This window comes from Chiloscyllium plagiosum, unplaced genomic scaffold (genome assembly GCF_037043375.1).
Source record: "Chiloscyllium plagiosum isolate Xiang-an unplaced genomic scaffold, Cpla_swu_hap1 HiC_scaffold_17, whole genome shotgun sequence".
NCBI classification, from domain to species: Eukaryota; Metazoa; Chordata; class Chondrichthyes; order Orectolobiformes; family Hemiscylliidae; genus Chiloscyllium; species Chiloscyllium plagiosum.
Genome location: NW_028270155.1, coordinates 43,067,680 through 43,091,457, shown reverse-complemented (window position 1 = coordinate 43,091,457; position 23,778 = coordinate 43,067,680). Strand labels below are relative to the sequence as shown.

Here is a 23,778-nt window from a genome sequence, read left to right as displayed (position 1 = left end):
GTGGTTAGTTGCATTCTTGAATCACTACAGTTCTTCAGGTGTAGGAACACCTACAATGCTGTTAAGGAGTTCTAAGACTTTAATCTAATGACAATGAAAGAATAGCAATATAGTTTCAAATCATGACAATATTTGACTTGGATAAGAACTTGCAGTTGATGGACAGGCATTTGGGAGACATAAGATCAGTTACTCACCATAGAATTAACAGCATCTGACCTGTTCTTGCAGCTACCCCATTTACATTGTTGGTTCAGTTCAAGTTCTAGTCATTTAGAGGCCCAAGGATGTTGCTAGTGAGAGATTTAGCAACAACAATTTCATTGAATGTCAAAGGGCAAATTCTCTCTTCCTGGAGATGGTGGTTACCTGGCACTTTGTGATGTGAATATTACTTGCAATTTGTCAGTTGTTTCAACTAGGCATGTTTTCCCAATTTATGATTCCAGACTGGTTACTTTAAATCACTATGCTCCCAAGAGAGAACCCTGTATGTTGTCGAGATCTTGCCGCACACAAACATGGATTGCTTCAATATCAGAGTTACAATCAGCATTAAACATCCCCACTTCTGCCTTCATGATGGAGAGAAGGTCAGCAATAAAGCAGTTGCAAATTGGTTGGACCTAAGATACTACCCTGAGGGACTCCTGCAGTGATGCCCTGCAGCTATGATGACTGACCTTCAACAATCACAACCATCTTCCTTTGTTCTAAGTATGACATCAATCAATGGAATGTTTTCCTCATCCCTTCAACTGACCCCAGTTTTGCTCGAGCTCTTTGTTGCCATACTCAATCAAATACTGCCCTGATAGTGAGTTTTGAGAAGATTTGTAGCTCAGGTTGAGGTTCTGGATGTATTCAAAAAGAACGGGTACCCAACAAACACAGTCCGCCAGTTTCTCTGCAACAAACCCGAACAAGCAGATAAAACACATCCAGAACCCCTAGCCACTCTCCCCTACATAAAAGACATCTCAGAAGTGACTGTCAGACTACTCAGACCTCTTGGCATCATGGTAGCCCACAAACCCACCAATGCACTAAAACAGCAGCTTATGTACTTGAAAGACCCTATACAGACAACAAGCAAAACTAATGTCATTTACAAAATGCCTTGCAAGGAAACAAATGCTACATTGGACAAACAGGCAGAAAACTAGCCACCAGGATACATGAACATTAACTAGCCATAAAAAAGACATGACCACTCTCACTAGTATCCTTACATACAAATGAGGAAGGACACCACTTTGACTGGGACAAGACATCCATCCTTGGACAAGCCAAACAGAGACACATGCAAGAAGCATGGCATTCCAACTGGAACTCTTATCAACAAACACAATTTACCACCCCTGAGAAAAAGAACAGGAAATTACATCACCAACCCAAGGACACCTAAACACAAATAAAAAGCAGGCCATACCACCAGTGCTTCATTCAGAGGCTCACCGATGACGTTATCAAGTATGGTGACAAAACATCTAAAACTGAACCTTCCAACTCAGCAAGCAAACCTACATCCACTGCCTTGATGTCAAGGGCAAACACAATCGCCTTATCTCTGGAGTTCAGCTTTTTTGCCTGAGCTTGGATTAAGGCTTTAATGAGGCCAGGACCAAGTGGCACTTGCAGCAAAGTGAAAAAGAGCAAACAGGCTGTTGTCAAGTAAGGCTGTTTGAAAGCACACAGTCACTTAAAGCTTCCAGTCCTTAGTTAATGGTTGAGAGTGAACTGGTGGGGTGCTAACCGCTCAGGTTGGATTTCTCCTGCCTTTTGTGCTAAGACTATACCTGGGCAACTGTTTACATTGCAAGATAGATGCCAGTTTACTTGAACAGCTTGGCAAAAGGTTTTGCGAGTTCCTATTCCGGAATATTGTCAGGGCCAACAGCTTTTACATCATCCAGTTGCTTCAGCAATTTCTTGATGTCATGGGGAGCGAATCAAACTGGCTGAAGAATGACATGTGTGATGTTGGGGACTTCAGGATGAGGCCAAGACGGATAATCAATATAAGACTTATGGCTGAAGATGCATGCAAATATATCGGCGTTGTCATTTTTCTGACATTTTGGGCTCCCCAATTAATGATAGAGAGGAAGATTGAGCAATCCCCTTATCCAGTGAATTGTTTAATTGTACGCTGTTATATAAAGGAGAGCAGGCAGTCTAATCTAATTAAGATTAAACTAATGTCTAATACAGATGAAATGGTCATCATCATAATGCTCCTTATGGGACTATATGTTTAAAGTGATTCCCATATTTCTCTCTATTACAGAGGTGGCTATACTTCAAAAGGACCTTATTGGTTGTAAGGCACTTTGGACATCCTGAGGTCATGGAATGTTCTGTATAAATATTGTTCATTGTGTTGAAGGACATCCCACTGCAAGCATATAGTTAGATGCATAGCTATGAACAGAGGTAAACAGCTGACCAGCATTCCTGACTTTGAACTACATAATTATTCCTTCATTGTCACTGGGTCAAAATCCGGGAACTCTCTTCCTAACACCCCAAGAACCGCAACAGTTCAAGGAGGTAGTTCACCACTACCTTCTCTCAGCAATTAGGGATGGAAAATACATACTAGCTTGGCTAGTGGTGCCCATTTTCATTTAAACAAACAAAGTTCTCATGGAACATTGAGCTAAATTTTGTATTTTTTACAGGAAGCAATTCACATTAAAAACTTGTCTGATTATCCTTGAGTATTTGGGGAAAAAAAAACCTCCTTGAGCTTTTTTCTAATTCTCCTGAAATGACAGAAGAGTTTCTGTCTTTTTTTAAAAAACCTCTCCCAGGAGAATATGTCACAATTGGAACTGGGAAGTGAATGGGAATCAAGCTACATATATGTTGCACCCCAGTGATATGAAATAGTCTCAACAAATAAGTTAATAGTTCCTCTACTTCATCAAATGTTTTTTTTCATTAGCTGCTTTGACATGTTTTACATTTCCTTTTTTTAAAATTAAGATTAGCCTGTGATGCTTGCTGTGATGTTTCACTATAATTAATACTATAATGATATACACCAAAACATTTTTTTTAAAAATTGCTGCCTACATTGATTACATAACTTTAGATACACTTATCATCATTTCACATTTTGCTTATTTCTTCAGGTAACATTAGATTTGTATACAATCTTTCTTTGAACTCAAGGTACAACTAACTTCCTGATAGATACAAAGCTGAATATAAAGTGAAAAAGCATGGAAAGAGCAAATAATTTGGTAAATAAATTGGAATTTTTTTTCAGACGAGAAACATGAAACACCTAAATGGTTATTGTGGAGTTATACACGATAGATGAGGTCCTTTCGCCCATCAAGCCTGCACCAACATGTCTACACTAATAGCACTTTCCAGCACTTATCACTTTTCTCTTAATATACTTGGAGAAAATCTTGGGATTTTCCCTAATTTTATCCACCAGTGTTTTCCCATGCCTCCTGTGTTCACCTAATTATTTGAGTCCTCATGTATGTTAAATGAAATCAATTTTGAGAATGATTTATTTACCATTCCTAAATCTGAGATTTTTTGGCTTCCAGTTCTGTGTGTATACTTTTGCATGATGCATGAAAGCTGTCAGCTAATATATTTAGGGTATCAGAAATAAAAGCAAATGAGTTCAAATAAGAATAAATGATAAAATAAAAGTTATCTAGATATTCCAGTGAAATAAATTAATTGAAAAGCAACTGGATCTTGTTTTAGTCTCAGCTTCAAATCTGGGCACCATTCCCACCAGCACACAATCCAAATTGGTAAATGTTTCCAGGGAACAAAAGCAGTCCCGTGAAATAATGCTTTGATAAAAGTATCCTTTCACACCACTTCAACCACTCAGAAATTGTAGTTTACTTCTGTTTCTCCTTCAAACTAGTTTTAAATCAATTTGCTACTCTTTCCCTAATCTCATACCACATTCTTTTTAGAGATCTAAAATGCAAACTGAACGGATATTGGTCAAAATTCATACCTTAAAAAAGGAATGGGAACAGAGTTCATTAAATGGTGTAAAGAAAAAGTAGCAGTGTTCCTTAATCATTTATCATCTAATGCAACTGTATCAAAATATAGGAACTAAATAACTACTGTTCATGAAAAAAGGGTTATTGAAAAATTTACTACTGATTATTTGTCAGGCTATTTAATGAACAACGTAAAAGCCCAAATACATGCCAAAATGGAGTAAAGACAGTCTAAAATAAATTAAATATCACACCAGTCATGGAAAGAAAACAAAGGATTAATGTGAAAGAGCAGTCATAACTAAGCTTAATCCCTGATATAAAAGATAAACAAAAATAGCTGCATGAACATTGACAATTAATCCCTTAAATGAAAGCAGCAGAAGAAAATTAATCTTTAAAAATATCACAAATGGCTTCACAAACAACATGATTCTTAAAAAGAATGACCTCATATCTTTCATAATGAGTATGAAAACATCGAATAAGTCGGGCAAAATAGAATGTGGGCAAAAACAAAACAAACGAAGTCTACTACAAACCAACATAAAAGCTTTCCAAAAGAAAAGGGAAAAGCAAGCAACAAAAATACTTCAAGAATTGTGTTTAAATAGTTTCAATTAAAGTTGAGGGAGATGGAAAGTTTTGATAGACTATATGTACAACAGCCCAACTTCACAGTCAGTTGTAAAGTGGAGACATACACCAAAAACTGCATTTGAAAGTTTCTCATGGACTATAAGAGGAATTGCTCTCCTGGCTGTAGCATCAATGCATCAGTTAGGTTTTTGAGGTGGCCCAGCAGCAAGGTGCAACTCCATTGAAGCAAGAACCTTTCAACATGACAGATTATATCTGTGAAGGCTTTTGTCCGAAACGTCGATTTTACTGCTCCTCGGATGCTGCCTGAACTGCTGTGCTCTTCCAGCACCACTAATCCAGATTATAACGGTGCTGTCTGCCTTCAGTCTTTTCAGCTTCAAATTCTAGTTCACCCCTCCAATCCAATAGCATCCCTGAACACTTCAGACTCTACTCCCACCTCCCTATGGCTTCTTTTTATAATTCCCCTTGCATGCTTTGGTCCCCAATCAACCTCCAAGCAGTATTAGGAAGTTGGTAAGGAGATGGGGACAGGGGAAGTTACAATGAACGAAATTGAAGGTGTTAAGCACTGAACAGGGGATATCAAGTTTCTGATTCTCTGGTGCTTTCTCCATGTCAATGCCTCAGCCAATCAGGTTCAGCATGAAACCTTTTTCTTCTGCAGTATAAATTGTTGTGATAATCTGAAATTTTCCATTCTGATGCTTGCCCTAATGAATCGAAGATAAAAAGCTTTGGCAACGCGTCTCTCCTTTCAGCAACCATTTGTTTCTCGAGCAAAGGGCGGTTGACATTGTTACAACCAGATGTGGAGAGGTAAATCTGCTTGTTTCTTTTCAACTTCCCTACTCAGCTGTGACAAAATATTTTAAATTATTTTTATAATGCAGTTATTCATCTGTCCAATTAAAGTGAAGCTAGTTCACCAAAAACATTTTATAAAAAGCCAATTAGAAAAGCTTCTTGGAGTGAAAGGGCAATTTTTTTTAACTTGCTAACTCAGAGGAAGAAAACATAATAAGGATGCAGCATCAAACACGCACACGCAAGTACATGTACTTAGTTAAAAAAAGGGGATAGTGTTCATTACAAAAGGAAGAAAAAAAAATGAGTATGCAGTTTAATTCCATAGGATTTCCTGAAAGCATAAGGTATTAACCAAAGACCACGATTGGTCAGTGGTGTCTTGGATGAACTGCAGCCATGAATCTTGCGGATATCTTTGCGTTCTTGGTGTTTAGATGTTTCTTCAGATAGCTTTGCCACCAGGTTTTGTTTTTCCAGAGAGCGATTTCTCCAGTTCCAGTCTCATAAACATCTGATCAAACCTGCAAATGCTGTTGCCTGAAATACAGCTTAAATATTTATTCACAGGTCTGGGTACATTGTCTCCAGGCCAGATAGTCACAGAGTGTTATCTTTTTTGGTATGTCCAAAATGTGAATGCTTCATAATGATGTAAATCAAACAGGAGTTAGACCTCTTTGATACAAACTAGTTTCTATCTCTTCATAAAAATACTATTCTCATTTCAGACGAGATATTATGATGGTTTTATGATGCCTGGCTTAATCTTTGGTCAGGTGATTACTGTGGCCACTTTAAGTCCCTTTTTTTGCTTATTTGGGAACATTCCAATACATTAAAGTCTCAGATACTAAAATTAGGTAATTAAATTAAAATGTTAATAGCCCATATTTTATCATTATGATAATATTAGATAATTCTGATAAGAAGCTAGTTTTAATAAGCTATTTTGAATATAGCAAAATCCCTATGAATTTACAAAACATGCCACAAAATACTCAGAAATGGAAACACAATTGTAAATAATTTATTTATAGCTGAACAACTTTGTGCAATCCAAATACTGCAGTTGTGCCTATTCACTGTGAATGTTGTTGACTGGCATGCATCATAGCACAGGCAAGTGCCCAAACAGGTTAGCTGACAGAAACGCAAGTATGAAATACTACCGTCCAGAATCCATCATAAATGTGGATATTTTTCCAGGTAAATCCTTCTCATGTACTGTCGGTCTGAGACAATGTTTCGTGTGAGAACGATTTTAAATCGCACACTATACAATCCGCAGAAAAATTAAAAATCTGATTTAATCGATGCTCGCTGTCACATCACTACCCCAACTGCCCATATTACTCAAGAAGCAGCGCAAAGTAGAAATCAAGATGTAGGAAGATTAGATCTGCCGGGTAATGGTATCTGTTCTATGTTAGGTCATTCTGCTATAACACGTGTTTCGTTAAAACAAATTCACTATAATGCAACTGATGAATTGGGTGACACTTTCTAAAGCACAAACTTTTTAAAAATGTGTTGGCAGTAACGCGATTACATCACCAACACTTTAAACGTTGTTTCTAACACGTGATTCTTCTATAACACGGGGTTGTACAAGAACGCAACCATCACATGACAGAAGAACTACTTTAACGCTGTAGTGTAATTTCGGATTGATTTAATTATAAACCTTATTTCTATTAAATTCCCATGCGTCCTTTGCCCTCCTCTAATTTAGCAATTACAATCGAAAAGTACGACTTCTGACAAAATGCAGCAGGGAATCAATATCCATGTAAGGAGCACAGGAAAATAAGAGAACTTTCAATACGTTGCAAAAATCCAGCATTTGCTATCATTACAACTGTGAAACTGACAGCATATTTGGGTCTTTGCACATGTGCAAATAAATATGAAATACAAAAACTGCTGTCTGTCATTCCCTGTTCCTCCCCAAGTTGCTCTATTGAATTCCCACAGATAAGAAATCTTCAGGAATCACTTGAATAGATGTGAACTTCCACTTTTATATGACTAGTCTGTTTAAAATGTCTTCAAAGAATACATTATATTGAATTTAACTCAGCCGAGTTTTTAAATAATGAACTAAGTTCATAATTACTAACTGAATAGCTAGTCACAGAAAAAAAAACATTTTATATTTGTGGAGTTTCAATTTTTTCCATGAGGCAAAAAAAAATATATTTATGGTTATATGAGCTTCCATGTGTATTTACGTTCATGTAAACATTGTCTGTAAAATGTGTTTTTGCTTTCTGGTTTGCTGTCTGAGAATTCTTTTCTGTAATTGACTAGATGATATCACTGCTGCTGAAAAACATAAATTCTCTTAAACTGACATTCAAATTAAAGCAAAGTCAGGAAAGATCCAGTGTGATCACTGGATCTTTGTGGACAGCTATCTGTAAGATCAGTAGCAAGTAGTTTTGGAAAATAAACACACATTAGTAACAAGATACAAAGAAAAAAGATCCAAATTTATAGCTCCAGTATTGTGACTATCCATACTATTAATAAAAAAAGTACAGTTCTAACATTTAAAATATCAGATAATTAAAAATTATATTTTAGCAATACCAAGTCTCCAAGTTAATTTTCAGATGGGCATGAATATTATGTATCTAAATTAGGTTGCTTGGTCTTGATCTTGCACATATTTCTAGTATTACAATTTCTTACTTGCTGGGGTCACCCAGGATGGGGATAGTGCCCTGGAAATCAAGCTCCGTTATTCCTGGAACCATGATAAAATCTTTAACTTTTGTAAAAGTATGCAAAACTTTCCAATTTACCCATCTTTTTAGATCTGGGTTGTCAGAAAGTATGGCCTAGGTTTCTGTGGTTTACAAAAATGACTTTTTACCAGTTATATAAACAGAACCTAGCTACAGGTTAACAACTATTAACTGTAGACATGTAATGTCTACCAATACTAGGTGTCAATAGTCGAGGGTAAAACTGGGAAGGCAGTTCAATGGTCCTGTCACCAGGGTTATGGAGATGATCCTTCTGTATTACCAGGACTTGTTTTGCAATCTTTCTTCTCCAAGGACTTGAACTTGCTTACAAGAACCATAGAATGGTGAACTTATAAAGTCTCTGACTCACTGGTTGAAAGCAACAGTGAGCAAAAATAAACTGGCTTTGTGGAGACTGTGTGTGTTTTTTTAAACTGCAGAGAAAAGGGCACATCCTCCCTTTCAGTGGTCCAAAGGCCTCTGCCCTTCTCATTGGACACCAAAAAGCTGTTCAGACAGTTGACAGCCAAAAAGAGTCATTAGGAGGCATAAGGTCTTTGTCATCAACAAGTGGTTGCAACTCCACACACCAAACAGCTACTTATTTTTAATGTTTTGAGGAATAGATATTAGCAGATCCAGTGACAAACTCCTCAAGAGCAGTCCACCAGGGGCAGATGTCAGGCTTGTACATAGCCATCTGACTGCCTCCCCAGACTCTGATTCCTCTTTATCCAAGATTGCCAATGTCCAATGACCAACATATTTTGTATTGGGAGCTCATTGTCTATTTCATTTTGATCAATGGACTGAAATGTATTTGGGCCCAGTGGGGATATCACTGGGCCCAGTGCATGACATGACTTGTGTACCATGTAAAGACAATATCATTTTTTTTTTAGATCCAGTTTATGGATTGTAGATTGAAATGGGAAAAATGTAGTTCAAACAAGGATTGTGGAAGGGATTACTGCACACTTTAATAGCAAGTTTTAAGCACTTATTGGAAGTACTGCTTACATTTGTTTGTCAACCATTAGAAGATTAATTGCAGATAAATTAGTACCAGGAGATGGTGTGCAAATAACATTCGGCTGGTAACAAGTAGCTGATTGGTGTGTAGACTTGCAACCAGTTGTTGATGACAGAGTTTGGGAAAGCAGTCAGAAGGCGATGAACAAGCCTGACATCTGCTCCTAGTGCACTGCCCTTGAGCAGTCTGTCACTAGATCTGCTGATATTTATTCCTCAAAACATTCAAAATGAGATATAGAAAAACTTTGGACATTTGTCATTTACATAAATGATTTGGATACGAGTAGAAGAGGTACAGTTAGTAAGCTTGCAGATGACACCAAAATTGGAGGTGTGGTGGACAGTGAAGAAGGTTACTACAGATTACAACAGGATCTGGACTAGATGGGCCAATGGGCTGAGAAGTGGCAGATGGAGTTTAATTCAGATAAGTGCAAGGTGCTGCATTTTGGGAAAGCAAATCGTAGCAGGATTTATACACTGAATGGTAAGGTCCCAGGGAGTGTTGCTGAACAAAAAGTCCATGGAGTGCAGCTTCATAGCTCCTTGAAACTGGAGTCGCAGGTAGATAGGATAGTGAAGATGGTATTTGGTATGCTTTCTTTTATTGGTCTGAGTATTGAGTCCTGGAGTTGGGAGGTCATATTGCGGCTGTACAGGACATTGGTTAGGCTACTCTTGGAATATTGCGTGCAATTCTGGTTTCCTTCTTATTGGAAGGATGTTGTGAAACTTGAAAGGGTTCAGAAAGGATTTACAACAATGTTGCCAGGGTTGGAGGATTTGAGCTATAGGGAGAGGCTGAACAGCCTGGGGCTGTTTTCCCTGGAGCGTCGGAGGCTTAAGGGTGACCTCATAGAGGTTTACAAAATTGTGAGGGGCATGGATTGGGTAAATAGACAAAGTATTTTCCCTGGGGAGTCCAGAGCTAGAGGGCATAGGTTTAGGGTGAGAGGGGAAAGATATAAAAGAGACCGGATAAAGTACTGGTGGTATAGCTCGCTTTCTATTTAAGTGTTTGGGTTTCCTTGGGTTAGAGATGTCATTTCCTGTGGTTACATCATTTCCTGTGGTGATTTCATTTCATGTTCTTTTTCTCGGGCATGGTAAATGGTATCCAAATCAATGTGTTTGTTGATAGAGTTCTGGTTGGAATGCATGCTTCTAGGAATTCTCGTGCGTGTCTCTGTTTGGCTTGTCCTAGGATGGATGTGCTGTTCCAGTTGAAGGGGTATCCTTCCTCATCCGTATGTAAGGATACGAGTAAGAGTGGGTCTTGTCTTTGTGGCTAGTTCATGTTCATGTATCCTGGTGGCTAGTTTTCTCCCTGTTTGTCCAAGGTAGTGTTTGTTATCTTGCATGGCATTTTGTAAATGACATTAGTTTTGCTTGTTGTCTGTATAGGGTCTTTGAAATTCATTAGCTGCTGTTTTAGTGTGGTGGGTGATTTATGGGTTCCCATGATGCCAAGAGGTCTGAGAAATCTGTAGTCATTTCCGTGATATCTTTGATGTAGGGGAGAGTGGCTAGGGTTTCTGGACGTGTTTTGTGTGCTTGTTTGGATTGGTGGCTGAGAAATTGGCGGACTGTGTACATTGGGTATCTGTTCTTTTTGAATACACTATATAGGTGATTTTCCTCTGCACTTCATAGTTCCTTTGTGCTTCAGCGTGTGAAAAGACCATCAATAATATCCTTATTGGCATAAAATTCACTAAAAAGGAGGAAAACAACAACAAACAGCCATTCCTCGATGCTGCAGTAGAGCAAACAGCCAATGGGGAACTCCAAACCAGTGTCTACAGGAAAACAACACATACAGACCAAATATTGAACGACAGAAGCAATCATCCCAACATCCACAAACGAAGCTGCATTAGAACATTATTTCAACAAGCCATCACACACCGCACAACTTCGACTGGGACAGCACATCCTTCCTAGGACAAGCCGGACAGAGACATGCACAAGAACTCCGAGAAACATGGCATTCCAACTGGAACACTATCAACAAACACGTTGACTTGGATCCCATTTACCATTCCTTGAGAAAAGGAACAGGAAATAACATCACCATAGGACATGACATCACCACAGGAAATTATACCACCAAACCAAGGAAACTCAAACACACATAGAAAGCGGGATACACCGTCAGGGTTTCATCTCGAGGCTCACTGAAAATATTACCTAGTATGATGATAAAATGTCTGAAAATGAACCTTTCAGCTCAGCGAGCAAACCTACATCCAGAACCTCAACCTGAGTTGCAAATCTTCTCAAAACTCATTAACATCCTTCCTATAGCAAGGTGACCAAAACTGAATGCAATACTCCAAGTGCAGCCTCACCAACGTCCTGTACAACTGCAACATAACTTCGCAGCTTCTATACTCAATGCCCTTACTGGTGAAGGCCAGTGCACCAAAACCCTTCTTCACTGCCCTATCTACCTGTGATTCCACTTTTAAGAAACTATGCACCTGAAGTCCAAGATCCATATTCTTTAAGGCCCTACCATTTGCCATGATACTCCTACCTTGATTTGACTTTCCAAAATGCAAAACCTTACACTTATCTACATTGAACTCCATTTGCCATTTCTCAGATTTGTTTCCCAATCTTTCTTCTCCAGGGACCTTAGCCTGCTTGTAAGAACTATAGTATGATGGACTGAGAACTTATAAAGTTGGTTAAGACTCATTGGTCAAGAGCAACTGTGAGGGAAGATGTACTGGCCCAGCTGGTCAAAGTCCTGCTGCAATTTCGAATAACTTTCCTCACTGTCCACAATATCACCTATTTTAGTGTCATCTGCAAACTTCCTTATCATGCCTTGTACATTCTCACCCAAATCACTGATATAGATAACAAATAGCAATGGACCCAGCGCCGACCTGAGGCACACCACGAGTCACCGGCCTTCAGTCCGAACAAGCTTTCTTCCACTAATACCCTCTGCTTCCTACCATCAAGCCAATTGTGTATCCAATTTGCCAGCTTCTCCTGGATTCCATGCAATCCAACCTTCCAGAACAGCCTGCCATGTGGAAGCTTTTCAAATGCCTTACTGAAATCCATACAGACGATGTCTACCGCCCTGCTCTCATCAACTTTCCTGGTCATAGAGTCATAGAGATGTACAGCATGGAAACAGACCCTTCGGTCCAACCCGTCCATGCTGACCAGACATCCCAACCCAATCTAGTCCCACCTGCCAGCACCCGGCCCATATCCCCCCAAACCCTTCCTATTCATATCCCCATCCAAATGCCTCTTAAATGTTGCAACTGTACCAGCCTCCACCACTTCCACTGGCAGCTCATTCCATACACGTACCACCCACTGTGTGAAAAAGTTGCCCCTTAGGTCTCTTTTATATCTTTCCCCTCTCACCCTAAACCTATGCCCTCTAGTTCTGGACTCCGACTCCAGAGAAAAGATTTTGCCTATTTATCCTATCTATGCCCCTCATGATTTTATAAACCTCTATAAGGTCACCCCTCAGCCTCCGACACTCCAGGGAAAACAGCCCCAAGCCTGTTTAGCCTCTCCCTGTAGCTCAAATCCTCCAGCCCTGGCAACATCCTTGTAAATCTTTTCTGAACCCTTTCAAGTTTCACAACATCTTTCCGATAGGAAGGAGACCAGAATTGCATGCAATATTCCAACTCCTGTACTCAATACTCTGACCAGTAAAGGAAAGCATACCAAACGCCTTCTTCACTATCCTATCTACCTGCAACTCCACTTTCAAGGAGCTATGAACCTGCACTCCAAGGTCTCTTTGTTCAGCAACACTCCCTAGGACCTTACCATTAAGTGTATAAGTCCTGCTAAGATTTGCTTTTCCAAAATGCAGCACCTCGCATTTATCTGAATTAAACTCCATCTGCCACTTCTCAGCCCATTGGCCCATCTGGTCCAGATCCTGTTATAATCTGAGATAACCCTCTTCGCTGTTGACTTCACCTCCAATTTTGGTGTCATCTGCAAACTTACTAACTGTACTTTTTATGCTCACATCCAAATCATTTATGTAAATGTCAAAAAGTACAGGGCCCAGCATCGATCCTTGTTCCACTCCACTGGTCACAGGCCTCCAGTCTGAAAAACAACCCTCCACCACCACTCTCTGTCTTCTATCTTTGAGCCAGTTCTGTATCCAAATGGCTAGTTCTCCCTGTATTCCATGGGATCTAACCTTGCTAATCAGTCTCCCATGGGGAACCTTGTCGAACGCCTTATTGAAGTCCATATAGATCACATCTACTGCTCTGCCCTCATCAATCTTCTTTGTTACTTCTTCAAAAAACTCAATCAAGTTTGTGAGACATGATCTCCCACGCAACAAAGCCATGCTGACTATTCCTAATCAAATGCTGTATTTCCAAACGAATGTATATCTTATCTCTCAATCTTCTTAAGTAACTTACCTACTACAGATGTTAGACTTATTGGTCTACAGTTCCAATGTTTTTCTTTGCAGCCCTTCTTGAATAAGGGCACAAAATTCGCTTACCCCCAGTCTTCAGGGATCTCACCCATGGCGAATGATGATGTTGGTTAGCTTAGTTGGCTGGACAGCTGGTTTGTAATGCAATGATGCCAACAGTGGAGTTCAATTCTTTTCCCGGCTGAGACTACCATGAAGAACTCTCCTTCTCAACCTCTCCCTTCACCTGAGGCATAGTGACCCTTGGGTTGAACCACCGTCAGTCATCTTTCTCTTACAAGAGAACACCCCTATGGACTGGTAGGACAATTGCAATTTTACTTTGCAATAAGACGTGTAACTGATTCAGGCTGCAGTCCGGGAAATGATAGTGAAATGATTTAATGCTAAGGTTCTCGACCACCTTTCTGGTGGGGATATTTGAATAATTCTCAATATTGCTTTTACTATACAGCAGAAAATATACATCAATTCTTTATTTTATGTTCTCACAAGAATGCTATCAGACTCAGTCTGCTTTGGGAAAGCATTTGGCCTTCTTTTGAAAAACTACAGTGTAGTATGGATTAGGAAAATCACTCAGTGGCAGACTGCAGAAATTAAATTTTAAAACTTCAATATACTATTTCAACTCGGCATAAATATAATGGTTATGATATTGGCTTGGAATATTCATTTTTAACATAATACTTCAAGCTGGTTTTCCATGCTTAAAATTTGTTTATCTTGAATGAATTTCTAGCATAATTGCTGTTTTAAAAATGTATTGGGCACACGACAAAACAATACACCACCATATCACCAATACATAAGACACATTCAAATTGCATTCAGAGATGAAGAGAAAGTTCCAAGGAAATACTTGCCTTTCACACTTGCACTCAGCTTGATTTCAATCACTCTAGTATTTATGTGTTTATTGCACACCATAACATTTCCAAGTGCAGCATATATAATTTGGGTTTAAAACAAATGGAACTAAGCTATTTGAAAAATATATTGTTGGTAGGAAAAGCAAAGAAATCAACATGAAAAAGTGCCATCAATTCAATAATAGATTTCTAAAAGATTTTGACATACTGGTTAAATCAAGATTTCCTGAGTAGTGAAAAATGGTAACTATAACATCAAGCTATTTTCTGAAAATGTTCCAGTAAATGGAACTGTCACATCTCCACACAATATCTGCAACTGTAAATTGAACTGTCACATCTTCATGGAACAACTGGAAATTAACAAATATGTGAAGCATTCGCTCAAAAAAGAACACGCTGGGCACTCCTCCATATAAGAACAAGAATATGTGTAACATATTTTCATAATCAAGTTTTAATAGATTAAAAGTGAGTGCAAATAAATAAACCACCTGCTTGTTACAGTTCACATCCCAAGTACAGACATGCCCTTGTATGTGCATATTGCATGGAGCAACGCAGAAACATGGTGAAGCCTTCTTTTGACCCCATAGCCAACCAGGAATCACTCCCATTCTTACTGCCTGTCACTGGTACATGTCAGATGGAACCTATTTGAATATCTTATGAATGTACCTTATGTTTTGGGATAAGACTCAAACCTGAGCTCCAAGCTGAGAGGCACAGGCAGACCAATTGTGCCACAAGACATTCCAACTAACAGTTATAGAACAGATTACGCAGTGAAATCTCTAAATTCAATGAGTAAAAGGGAAATATAAAAAAAGGAAAATGCCCAAACTCGAGTTTAAATTGATTTTTCACACTGTTTTCCAATCAGTTACTTTTTTTTACTTCAGAACTGCACTTTTCCTCCTTACCATTCCATTGCATTGTTCATTTTGGTCCTATTGTTCAGTCATTTACTCACAGCATACAATATTCATAGAAAACCAAGCAATTCTAATTCGTGATTCTTGACAGAAAATTAATGAGAAAATAACCCCAAATCACTTTCCGACAAACATAATCTCTTTCCTTATGGAGAATGAATACTGCAGCAAATGGAACTTGATCATGATGAAGAACTTTCTGCATGGAGAATGAAGACAGAACATGTGTGGCAATAGACGAACATATCCCTCAACTAGTTGGAATAAGTAGCAGGGAATCGAGATTGCCTCAAGATTTGAAATTACTAATTGATAAAGATTGTTGAATGTGATAACCCCTTTAAGGCCCATGGGTAATCACAAATTAATCTTCCTATGGAGCTCAGAGTAGGAGTTCTCTGGGTAGCCAATGACCTGCCAGCTGGGACTCACTACCTGAGCCCTCTTGTGGCACATGGTAGAGTCCCTACCCCTGGACAGGGAGGCACGGGTTCAAACTACACCTGTTCCAGAGGTGTGTAATAACATCGCTGAACAGGTTGATTAGGAAAATAGGTTAAATGATTTAAAAAAGCAGACTTACACTGCAGGGAGTACGGTGCTTTATTTTCCCCTCCAACTCTGTTTTGATTTAGCCCTTGCCTTCTCTCCCTACCTCCCCCTTATTTTTGATAGTTTGCACTTCATGTAATGGGCTTTGTTTGCAAATAGTTGTTTGGTTACACAGATGATTACTGGTGGTGGTTAGTAGTTAAAAAAGGGAAAAAGAAAGTCATGATTATTTGACGGTGGAAAAGTTACTTGGTTGTGCGAGATAGCACTTCTGTATATGGAAGAGAAAGAAAAAAATAAATAAAGCAGGCACATTGCCCTTTCCTACTCTCCCTAGCCCCCCCCCCCTTCACCTTTGATGATTAGCATTGCCATAAACACTTTGCTTGTAAATACCTAATTGATCATATAGGTGATCATATGACTGACTGAACAAGATCTCGACCTTAAGAAAGCCATAGCACTGGCTCTTTCCCATGAAAATGCATTAAAAGGGGCTCATGAGCTTCAGGGGTCTATAGACAATATTGTCCTCTAGCTTGGGCTATCCTCATACCACCGAGCCAAGTTCTCAGCGGACAATACTTGCAGCTCCCATTGGTTGCCAAGGAAGAGTGACTGGAGCCAAAGGTCCAAGTTCCAGAACTGGATGGTAAGTTTCTCCACAAAACAGTGAGGAGTGAAAATGTCCATGCTACAATCATAGGGTCCCCTCCAGGCTACCGAAAGAAGCAAAATGCATAAAACCAGGCAAAGGGCAAAGTCAATTTAAGACAGGGCTTTGCAAATAAATCAGGCCGAGGAACTGATACAATTTAGTTGTATCACTTTTCCCAAAGTGGCCACAAGTTAAGAGAAGCATTCAGTATATGGTCACCCACTAGATAGACAGGTAAACATGAGTATCTAAAATCTGGAATTATACTGTTGTCAGGAATATCGAAGTTTCAGGCGGGAGCCCTTCATCAGGAATGAGATTGAAACCTCGGGAGAGGAGAAAAATAAATGGGAGGGGGTGGGGCTGGGGAGAAGGTAGCTGGGAGTGCAATAGGTGGATGGAGAAAGGGGTAAAGGTGATAGGTCGGAGAAGAGTGAAGCGGATAGATGGGAAGAAAGATTAGGTAAAAACAATGACTGCAGATGCTGGAAACCAAATTCTGGATTAGTGGTGCTGGAAGAGCACAGCAGTTCAGGCAGCATCCGAGGAGCAGTAAAATCGCCGTTTCAGCCAAAAGCCCTTCATCAGAAGAGAGATTGACAGGTGGGACAGGTCATGAGAATGGTGCTGAGCTGGAAGGTTGGAACTGGGGTAAAGTGGGGGGATAGGAAATGAGGAAACTGGTAAAGTCCACATTTATGCCCTGGAAGATGCGACGTTTTTCCTCCAGGTGTTGGGTGGTGGGGAAAAGGCCCAGGAACTACATGTCCGCAGCAGAGTGGAAGGGGGAGTTGAAACGTTCAGCCACAGGGTGGTATGGTTGACCGGTGCACGTGCCACGGAGATATTCCCTGAAGCGCTCTGCAAGAAGACATCCAGTCTTCCAATGTAAAATAGAACACATCGGGAGCAACAGATGTAATAAATGACATTTGTGGAAGTGAAGGTGAAACTTTGTTGGACGTGGAAGGCTCCTTTGGGGCCTTGGATGGAGGTGAGGTGGGAGTTTTTTTTTGGGGGGGGGGCAGGTTTTGCAATTTCTGTGGTGGCAGGGGAAGGTGCCAGGAGGGGAGGGTGTGTTATTGGGGGGGCGTGGACCTGACCAGGTGGTCACAAAGGGAACGGTCTTTGTGGACAGCAGATAGAGGTGGGGAGGGGAAAATATCCTTGATGGTGGGGTCAGTTTGTAGGTGGCGAAAATGCCAGAGAATATCCACTACATTGATGATTGCATCAGTGCCATCTCGTGCTCCCACGAGGAGGTTGAGCAGTTCACCAATTTCGGCAACACATTCCACCCCAACCTTAAATTCACATCCCAAAGGAACCTTCCACATCCATCAATGTTTCACCTGCACTTCCACAAATGTCATTTATTGCATCCATTTCTCCCGATGCGGTCTCCTTTACATTGAGGAGACTGGACGCCTTCTCGCGGACCGTTTCAGGGATCATCTCCAGGACATCTGCACCAATCAACCACACTGCTCCGTGGCCAAACATTTCAATTCCCTCTTGCACTCTGCCGAGGACACACAGATCCTGGGCCTCCTCCACCGCCGCTCCCTCACCACCCGATGCCTAGAGGAAGAACGTCTCATCTTCTGCCTTGGAACCCTTCAACTCCAGGACATTAATGTGGACTTTACCAGTTTCCTCATTTCCCCTCCCTGACCTTACCCCAGTTCCAAACTTCCAGCTCAGCACCATCCTCAAGACCTGTCCCACCTGACAATCTTCCTTCCCACCTATCCGCTCCACCTTCCTCTCCGACCTATCACCTTTACCCTTTCCTCCATCCACCTATTGCACTCCCAGCTACCTTCTCCCAGCCCCACCCCCTCCCATTTACCTCTCCACCCCCGAGGCTTCCAGCCTCATTCCTCATGAAGGGCTCCTGCCCGAAATGTCGATTTTCCTGCTCCTCGAATGCTGCCTGACCTGCTGTGCATTTTCAGCACCACTCTAATCTCCAGCATCTGCAGTCCTCACTTTCACCCTGCTGTCAGGAGTAACCATTTTATGCATGCTTTTATTAACCATAAAATGGCTTCTCAATGCAAAGTAACATAACAAAATGGCTTCAGGCTGCAAATTAACACTGTGTTTAAAACAGCTTCTCACCTTGCTAAAAGCTGAATTCCTGAAGAGATAATGTGTAGTAAACAACTTTGTTTTCCAGAAAATATCATTGGGTTAACCTGCTGTCCATTCTGTCATTTTATTACATTTTACTGGATTCACTCTGCAATTAAGACTGTACTATATCTTAAGAAACATAAAAAATGCCTTTGTTCCAAGTGAAATTGCACAGTTTCTCCAAGGAACACAGAAGCTTTTAACCTCTGTGTAGTTGGACAAACCTGTGCCGGCATTGTGATAAACTGCGAAATCTTGCTGAAGCAGCCTCTATTCCCGTTGATTGTTTGACTGATCGTGGAATCAAGAGACCCCTTCCCGGGGGTCGAGATCTTCAGACACAGGTACCACTGTATCTATTGTTGGGGAGCAAAACCTTTAGGAAAGCCCAATTGTGCATATTGTCTTTAAGCGTGAAAGCACCAAGGCTAAATTTGCTACATACAATGGGGAGCCCTTACATAACATTGGGGCCACTGTAACACCAGTTACACACAGGCAACACAGTCTGACTCCTCTTAATCATGGTTCAAGGTTGGGAAAGGATTAGCTACAGAAAATCTGCCTGGATTGGCAACAGATCTTTAAAATGGGTCCTGACAATCTATATGAAGTCATTCGGAAGTACCCCAAATTATTTCCAAGAGGACCTCACAAAGATAAAAGGCACCACTGCAAAAATTATGTAGACCCAAAGACCTGACCTACATACTTCAAGGCATGGCCACTCCCTTATGACTATGTATAAAGGTACAGGCTAAATTGGAAATTCTAGGAGAATTGGGCGTCACACACCCAGTACAATTTGTTGAATGGGTCGCACCAATAATTCTGACCCTTGCTCAGTCTCTGTGGGCATTATGAATTGACAACCAATGGATTTTCTCCCTGAGACAGACACCCTATGCCACACATAGAAGACTTGTATGAAAAGTTGACCGGATGTTACATATTTTTTAAATTGAACATGAGCCATACCTATCTCCAATTGGAGCTTAAGGAATCATTCAGGCATCCTATAAATGCTCACAAAGGACTGTATGAGTACAGTCACTTGCCAACTGGGGTACCTTCAGCTGCTGCCATCTTTCAAAGGGTAATAGAGAACATCCTCCAAGGGATGCCTAAAGTGGCAGTCTATATGGATGACTTTAAATCTCAGCAGCTACTTCAAAAGGAACACACAGAGAGTCTGTAGGAGGTCTTATGATGTTTTTCTGAGGCAAATATCAGCTAAAAAGGAAAAATGTGCATTCTAGGTAAACTTCTGTACCTCTGGTACAGAATTGACAATGGTGGATTTTACCCTGTCGAAGAGAAGGTGAAAGCCATTAAAAAGGGCTTGGATTCAAAGGAGCAGAATGGAGTTAAAGCATTTCCTACATCTCAAAGATGACTAGGGGGAAGATAAAGTCCACAAAAAGAACTTTGGTAACATCTCTCCAGGTATTTCAAGAGTTACTGTTTTTTAAAAAAAAGGGGACCGGTATCATACATGGTCAAAACTGGGGAGAAGATAGCAAAAAGAACATGTCAACGAGCGGGAACCCTCTATAGCGGCAATCGTTTCAACAGACACGTCACTAAGGATGAGCCATCATAGTGACTTTTTGATAGTCTTCACAGCTCGACTAGATGTGGAAAGCAAAAGGAATGGAACCCTGGGCAAAACGACATAGAAGGCCTTAGCAGCACATGAACGAGTGGGAACCCTCTGACTAAGAAGGGGAGGGATCTGATCAGCCCTTCAAATCCCATGAGAAATCACTAATCTCCCTTGGGAGCTTGTTGAGCGAGTTCCCATGGTCATATGCAATGGCCTGCCCAGTTGGAACTTTTAACCACTAAGCCCTTTATAAAGCCTACCCAGCCCTTTTATTTTGATTTAGTTCCCTCTCCCTACCTCTTCCTCACCTTTGATGGTTTGTGTTACCATTAAAGGGCTTTGCACGTGACTTATTCAATTGGAAACGCAGGTGATTTAGTGGTGGTGGGCAATAGCTTCAATGGGCTGAATGGCCTAATTTAGCTCATGTATCTTACAGGCTATGGTAACAGATAAAAAAAAACCATGGCAATTTAGTGATGAAAAAAAAAATTCAGTTGCATATGATAACACTTCTGGATATAAAAAGAAAGCAGACCTAGGGCGGGTCTACAAAGTTTCTGTCCCAGGCTAAAACTAGCCTTTTATTGCCACGAGTACTGGCTTTATTTTGGTGTGCGATAGTAAAGGATGTTCCTTTCAAATTGGATTTTCTGAATTATTTAATTCAATATACACAAAAGTCAATTTTATGCAGTATGGTAAAATATTATGCAAGTTTTAATTAATCACATCATTCAATACAGTGCTAAAGAAGTGTTGCACTGGCAGAGGTATCTGCCTTAGTTTGTTCTCTTTGGCAAACAACAATCAATTTGCATTCCACAAAAGGACAGTGACAATACTTGAAATTTATTGGTTATAGAGTAGGGTGTGAATTTCTGAAGTTGAAATAAGGTAACACATAAATGCAAATACTTTGCACTCAACTATCAATAACTTCTGGTAATTGGTGCACTAGTAATGCAAACACTACTGAACAGACAATATCTGCAACCGCAATGTAAGAGAGCGCAATATAACAAACTATTAGCAATACCATGAATATATATTACAGAATTAGACCCTTCTCCCTGTGCAGCAGGCAATTTTCTAATATCCAATAAATAGATTTCAATACAACTACGCAGAAAAGCATCGCAATTTATAGCTAAAATGTTACAAATGTAAAATCTGTGTTCAAAATCAACTTACCATTTCTGTAATATTTGTCAAGTTTATCCAAATGATTATCATCAGAGAAAATTAGTGATACAGTTTTGGCAGGTTCATAAACAGAGTCTAAGAAAAGATAAAAACCATACTTTAATCCAAAATAGACCAAATAGTGTTACAAAGTTATCAGTTAAAACTATAATATACTCAGGTGTCACAATGCAGAGTTAATTGAATGCAAATCAAAGCAAAATTACATATAAATTTGCATCACATTGAAAGATCCCTAACTAACCTAGCTGTGGTTTAAAACTTGAAGAGCGCACTACTTCTGCTAAAATTATTAACTAGTTTTCTAAATATTGTTGTATTATTCCAGTGCAAATATTGTCCAAACACCTTTGATTTATCTTGCATATACTCAATTCTGGAGGCCTGAAGAAAATGATAATTTACTTTAAGATGACAGTTTTAATTCTACCCTTAGTCCTTCAAATTATTACATTTCTTGTCATTAATCTGAGACAGTCGAAATTACAAGTGACCTCAAATGCAAGAAGATTCCCTCACCACTACATTAGGAGAGCTTACAAAAATTAAGTTTGGTTTGCAAAGTCTTATCCCAGAACATAATTACAAATGCTCCTCCATTAAGACCCCTTGTAACACACTACTATGTTTGTATAAAACATTATGTCAGAGTTAGTAAACAGTTAAAATGACTAATGATTTTAAAAATAGTAGCCTTCCAAATTAGTACCATACTTAAAATGTTGATAATACAAACTAAAACAATCGTAACATACATTACAATTCATCACACAAAACTTTCAGTATTCTTTATTACCAATATTACCCTTTTAATATCAAAGCACAATGCTAATAGAATTCATTCTTTGTTGAAGGTTCAATTAGTAGTAATTATTTTTTAAATTACACATCTCCTGACCTCAGTCTGCTTCTGATATTTCTTTTTTGTCACACTGACAGCGTCATCTCTTGAGAGCATCTTTTCAGACCTTCTACCAATTTCGGAATTTAAACTCAGTCAAAGTTATCTTCCTCTCTGATGATTCTAAAGATTAACTATTGAATTATTAGTCAATGCAATCAACTTACTCTCCTTTTTTCTAGATACATGCCTCATCAGATCTAAATTATTAAAGAAGAAAGGTAACAGAACTGATTAAACAAATCAATTGACTGAACGCAAAACAAGAGTAAATCGGATTGGATAAAATAGTGCACAAGTTTATTTTCGAAATGCAACACAACAATAATGCATAGTTAAATTTTTGTGAGCAACTCTAAGTTGTACTGCACCAGCTGGACTGGAGGAGATCAAGATGGTTCACCACCACCTCTCAAGGACAATTAATGGTAGGCATTAAATGCTGGCCTCACCAATGATGCCCACATTCCCCGAAAAAACTAAAAACCAAAAAACTGCTGTGCAAGGTCCAGACATAATACAGGTAGACAACCCTTTATCCGAAATCCCGAAATCCGAAAAGCTCTAAAATCCGAAGGCTTTCTCATGAGGTTTTTATCTCGTTAACAAGGTTGTATGGCGTGCAAACAGTTAACCCAACTCCACATCCGCTCGATGCAGGTCACTCAGATGCGATGTGGGGAGGCAAGACTGGCAGGCTTAAATTCCATCTCAGGGCCTGTAGTACTCACTGTGAGCCTGCTGTTCGGTAAGATTTTTTCAAATCTCACGGTTGAATTGTTACTTATTCCGATATTCAAAAAATTACAAATTACAAAAACCAGCTGGTCCAGAGTGTTTAGATAAAGGATTGTGTACGTGTACTGAAATATTAAAGTGTTGATTTGCTCTGCTGACTTGCAGGAAATTGAATATCTCAAGGGTAGGGTGGTATGCCTCTGTTTTAGGGTGGTATGTCTCTGTCTTACAGGTAGAATGTAAGGAATTCACAATCCCATTTCTTAACATTCAGAGTGACTTGCATGGCCATTTCCTAGTTATTCAGAGTGAATTTACATTGTCATCCCTTGTCATTCAGAGCCATTTGCATCATCATCCCCTATTCAGAATCAATAAGATCACTGCAGTTGGAATTCTGACCACACCCTGTAGTCAAAAATACAATTTTCACTAGGTCTTGCCATTAAGGAATGATTTAATCACATTATCTCTGGAAATGATGTGACCACTACATTGTGTCTTGAACAGCATGAGACT

The 23,778-nt window shown here is 39.7% G+C and overlaps 1 protein-coding gene across 3 annotated transcripts in view; it reads right to left on the bottom strand.

Annotated features, from left to right (window-relative positions):
* The window catches only part of phkb (phosphorylase kinase, beta), a 349,249-nt gene that overhangs the window by 313,614 nt on the left and 11,857 nt on the right, over window positions 1–23,778 (bottom strand). For all 3 annotated transcript variants that reach the window (XM_087995880.1, XM_043706918.2, XM_087995881.1), the window contains one exon: window positions 21,609–21,695. In XM_087995880.1, the coding sequence (XP_087852006.1) occupies window positions 21,609–21,695 (87 nt within the window). The remainder of the gene's footprint in view (window positions 1–21,608; window positions 21,696–23,778) is intronic.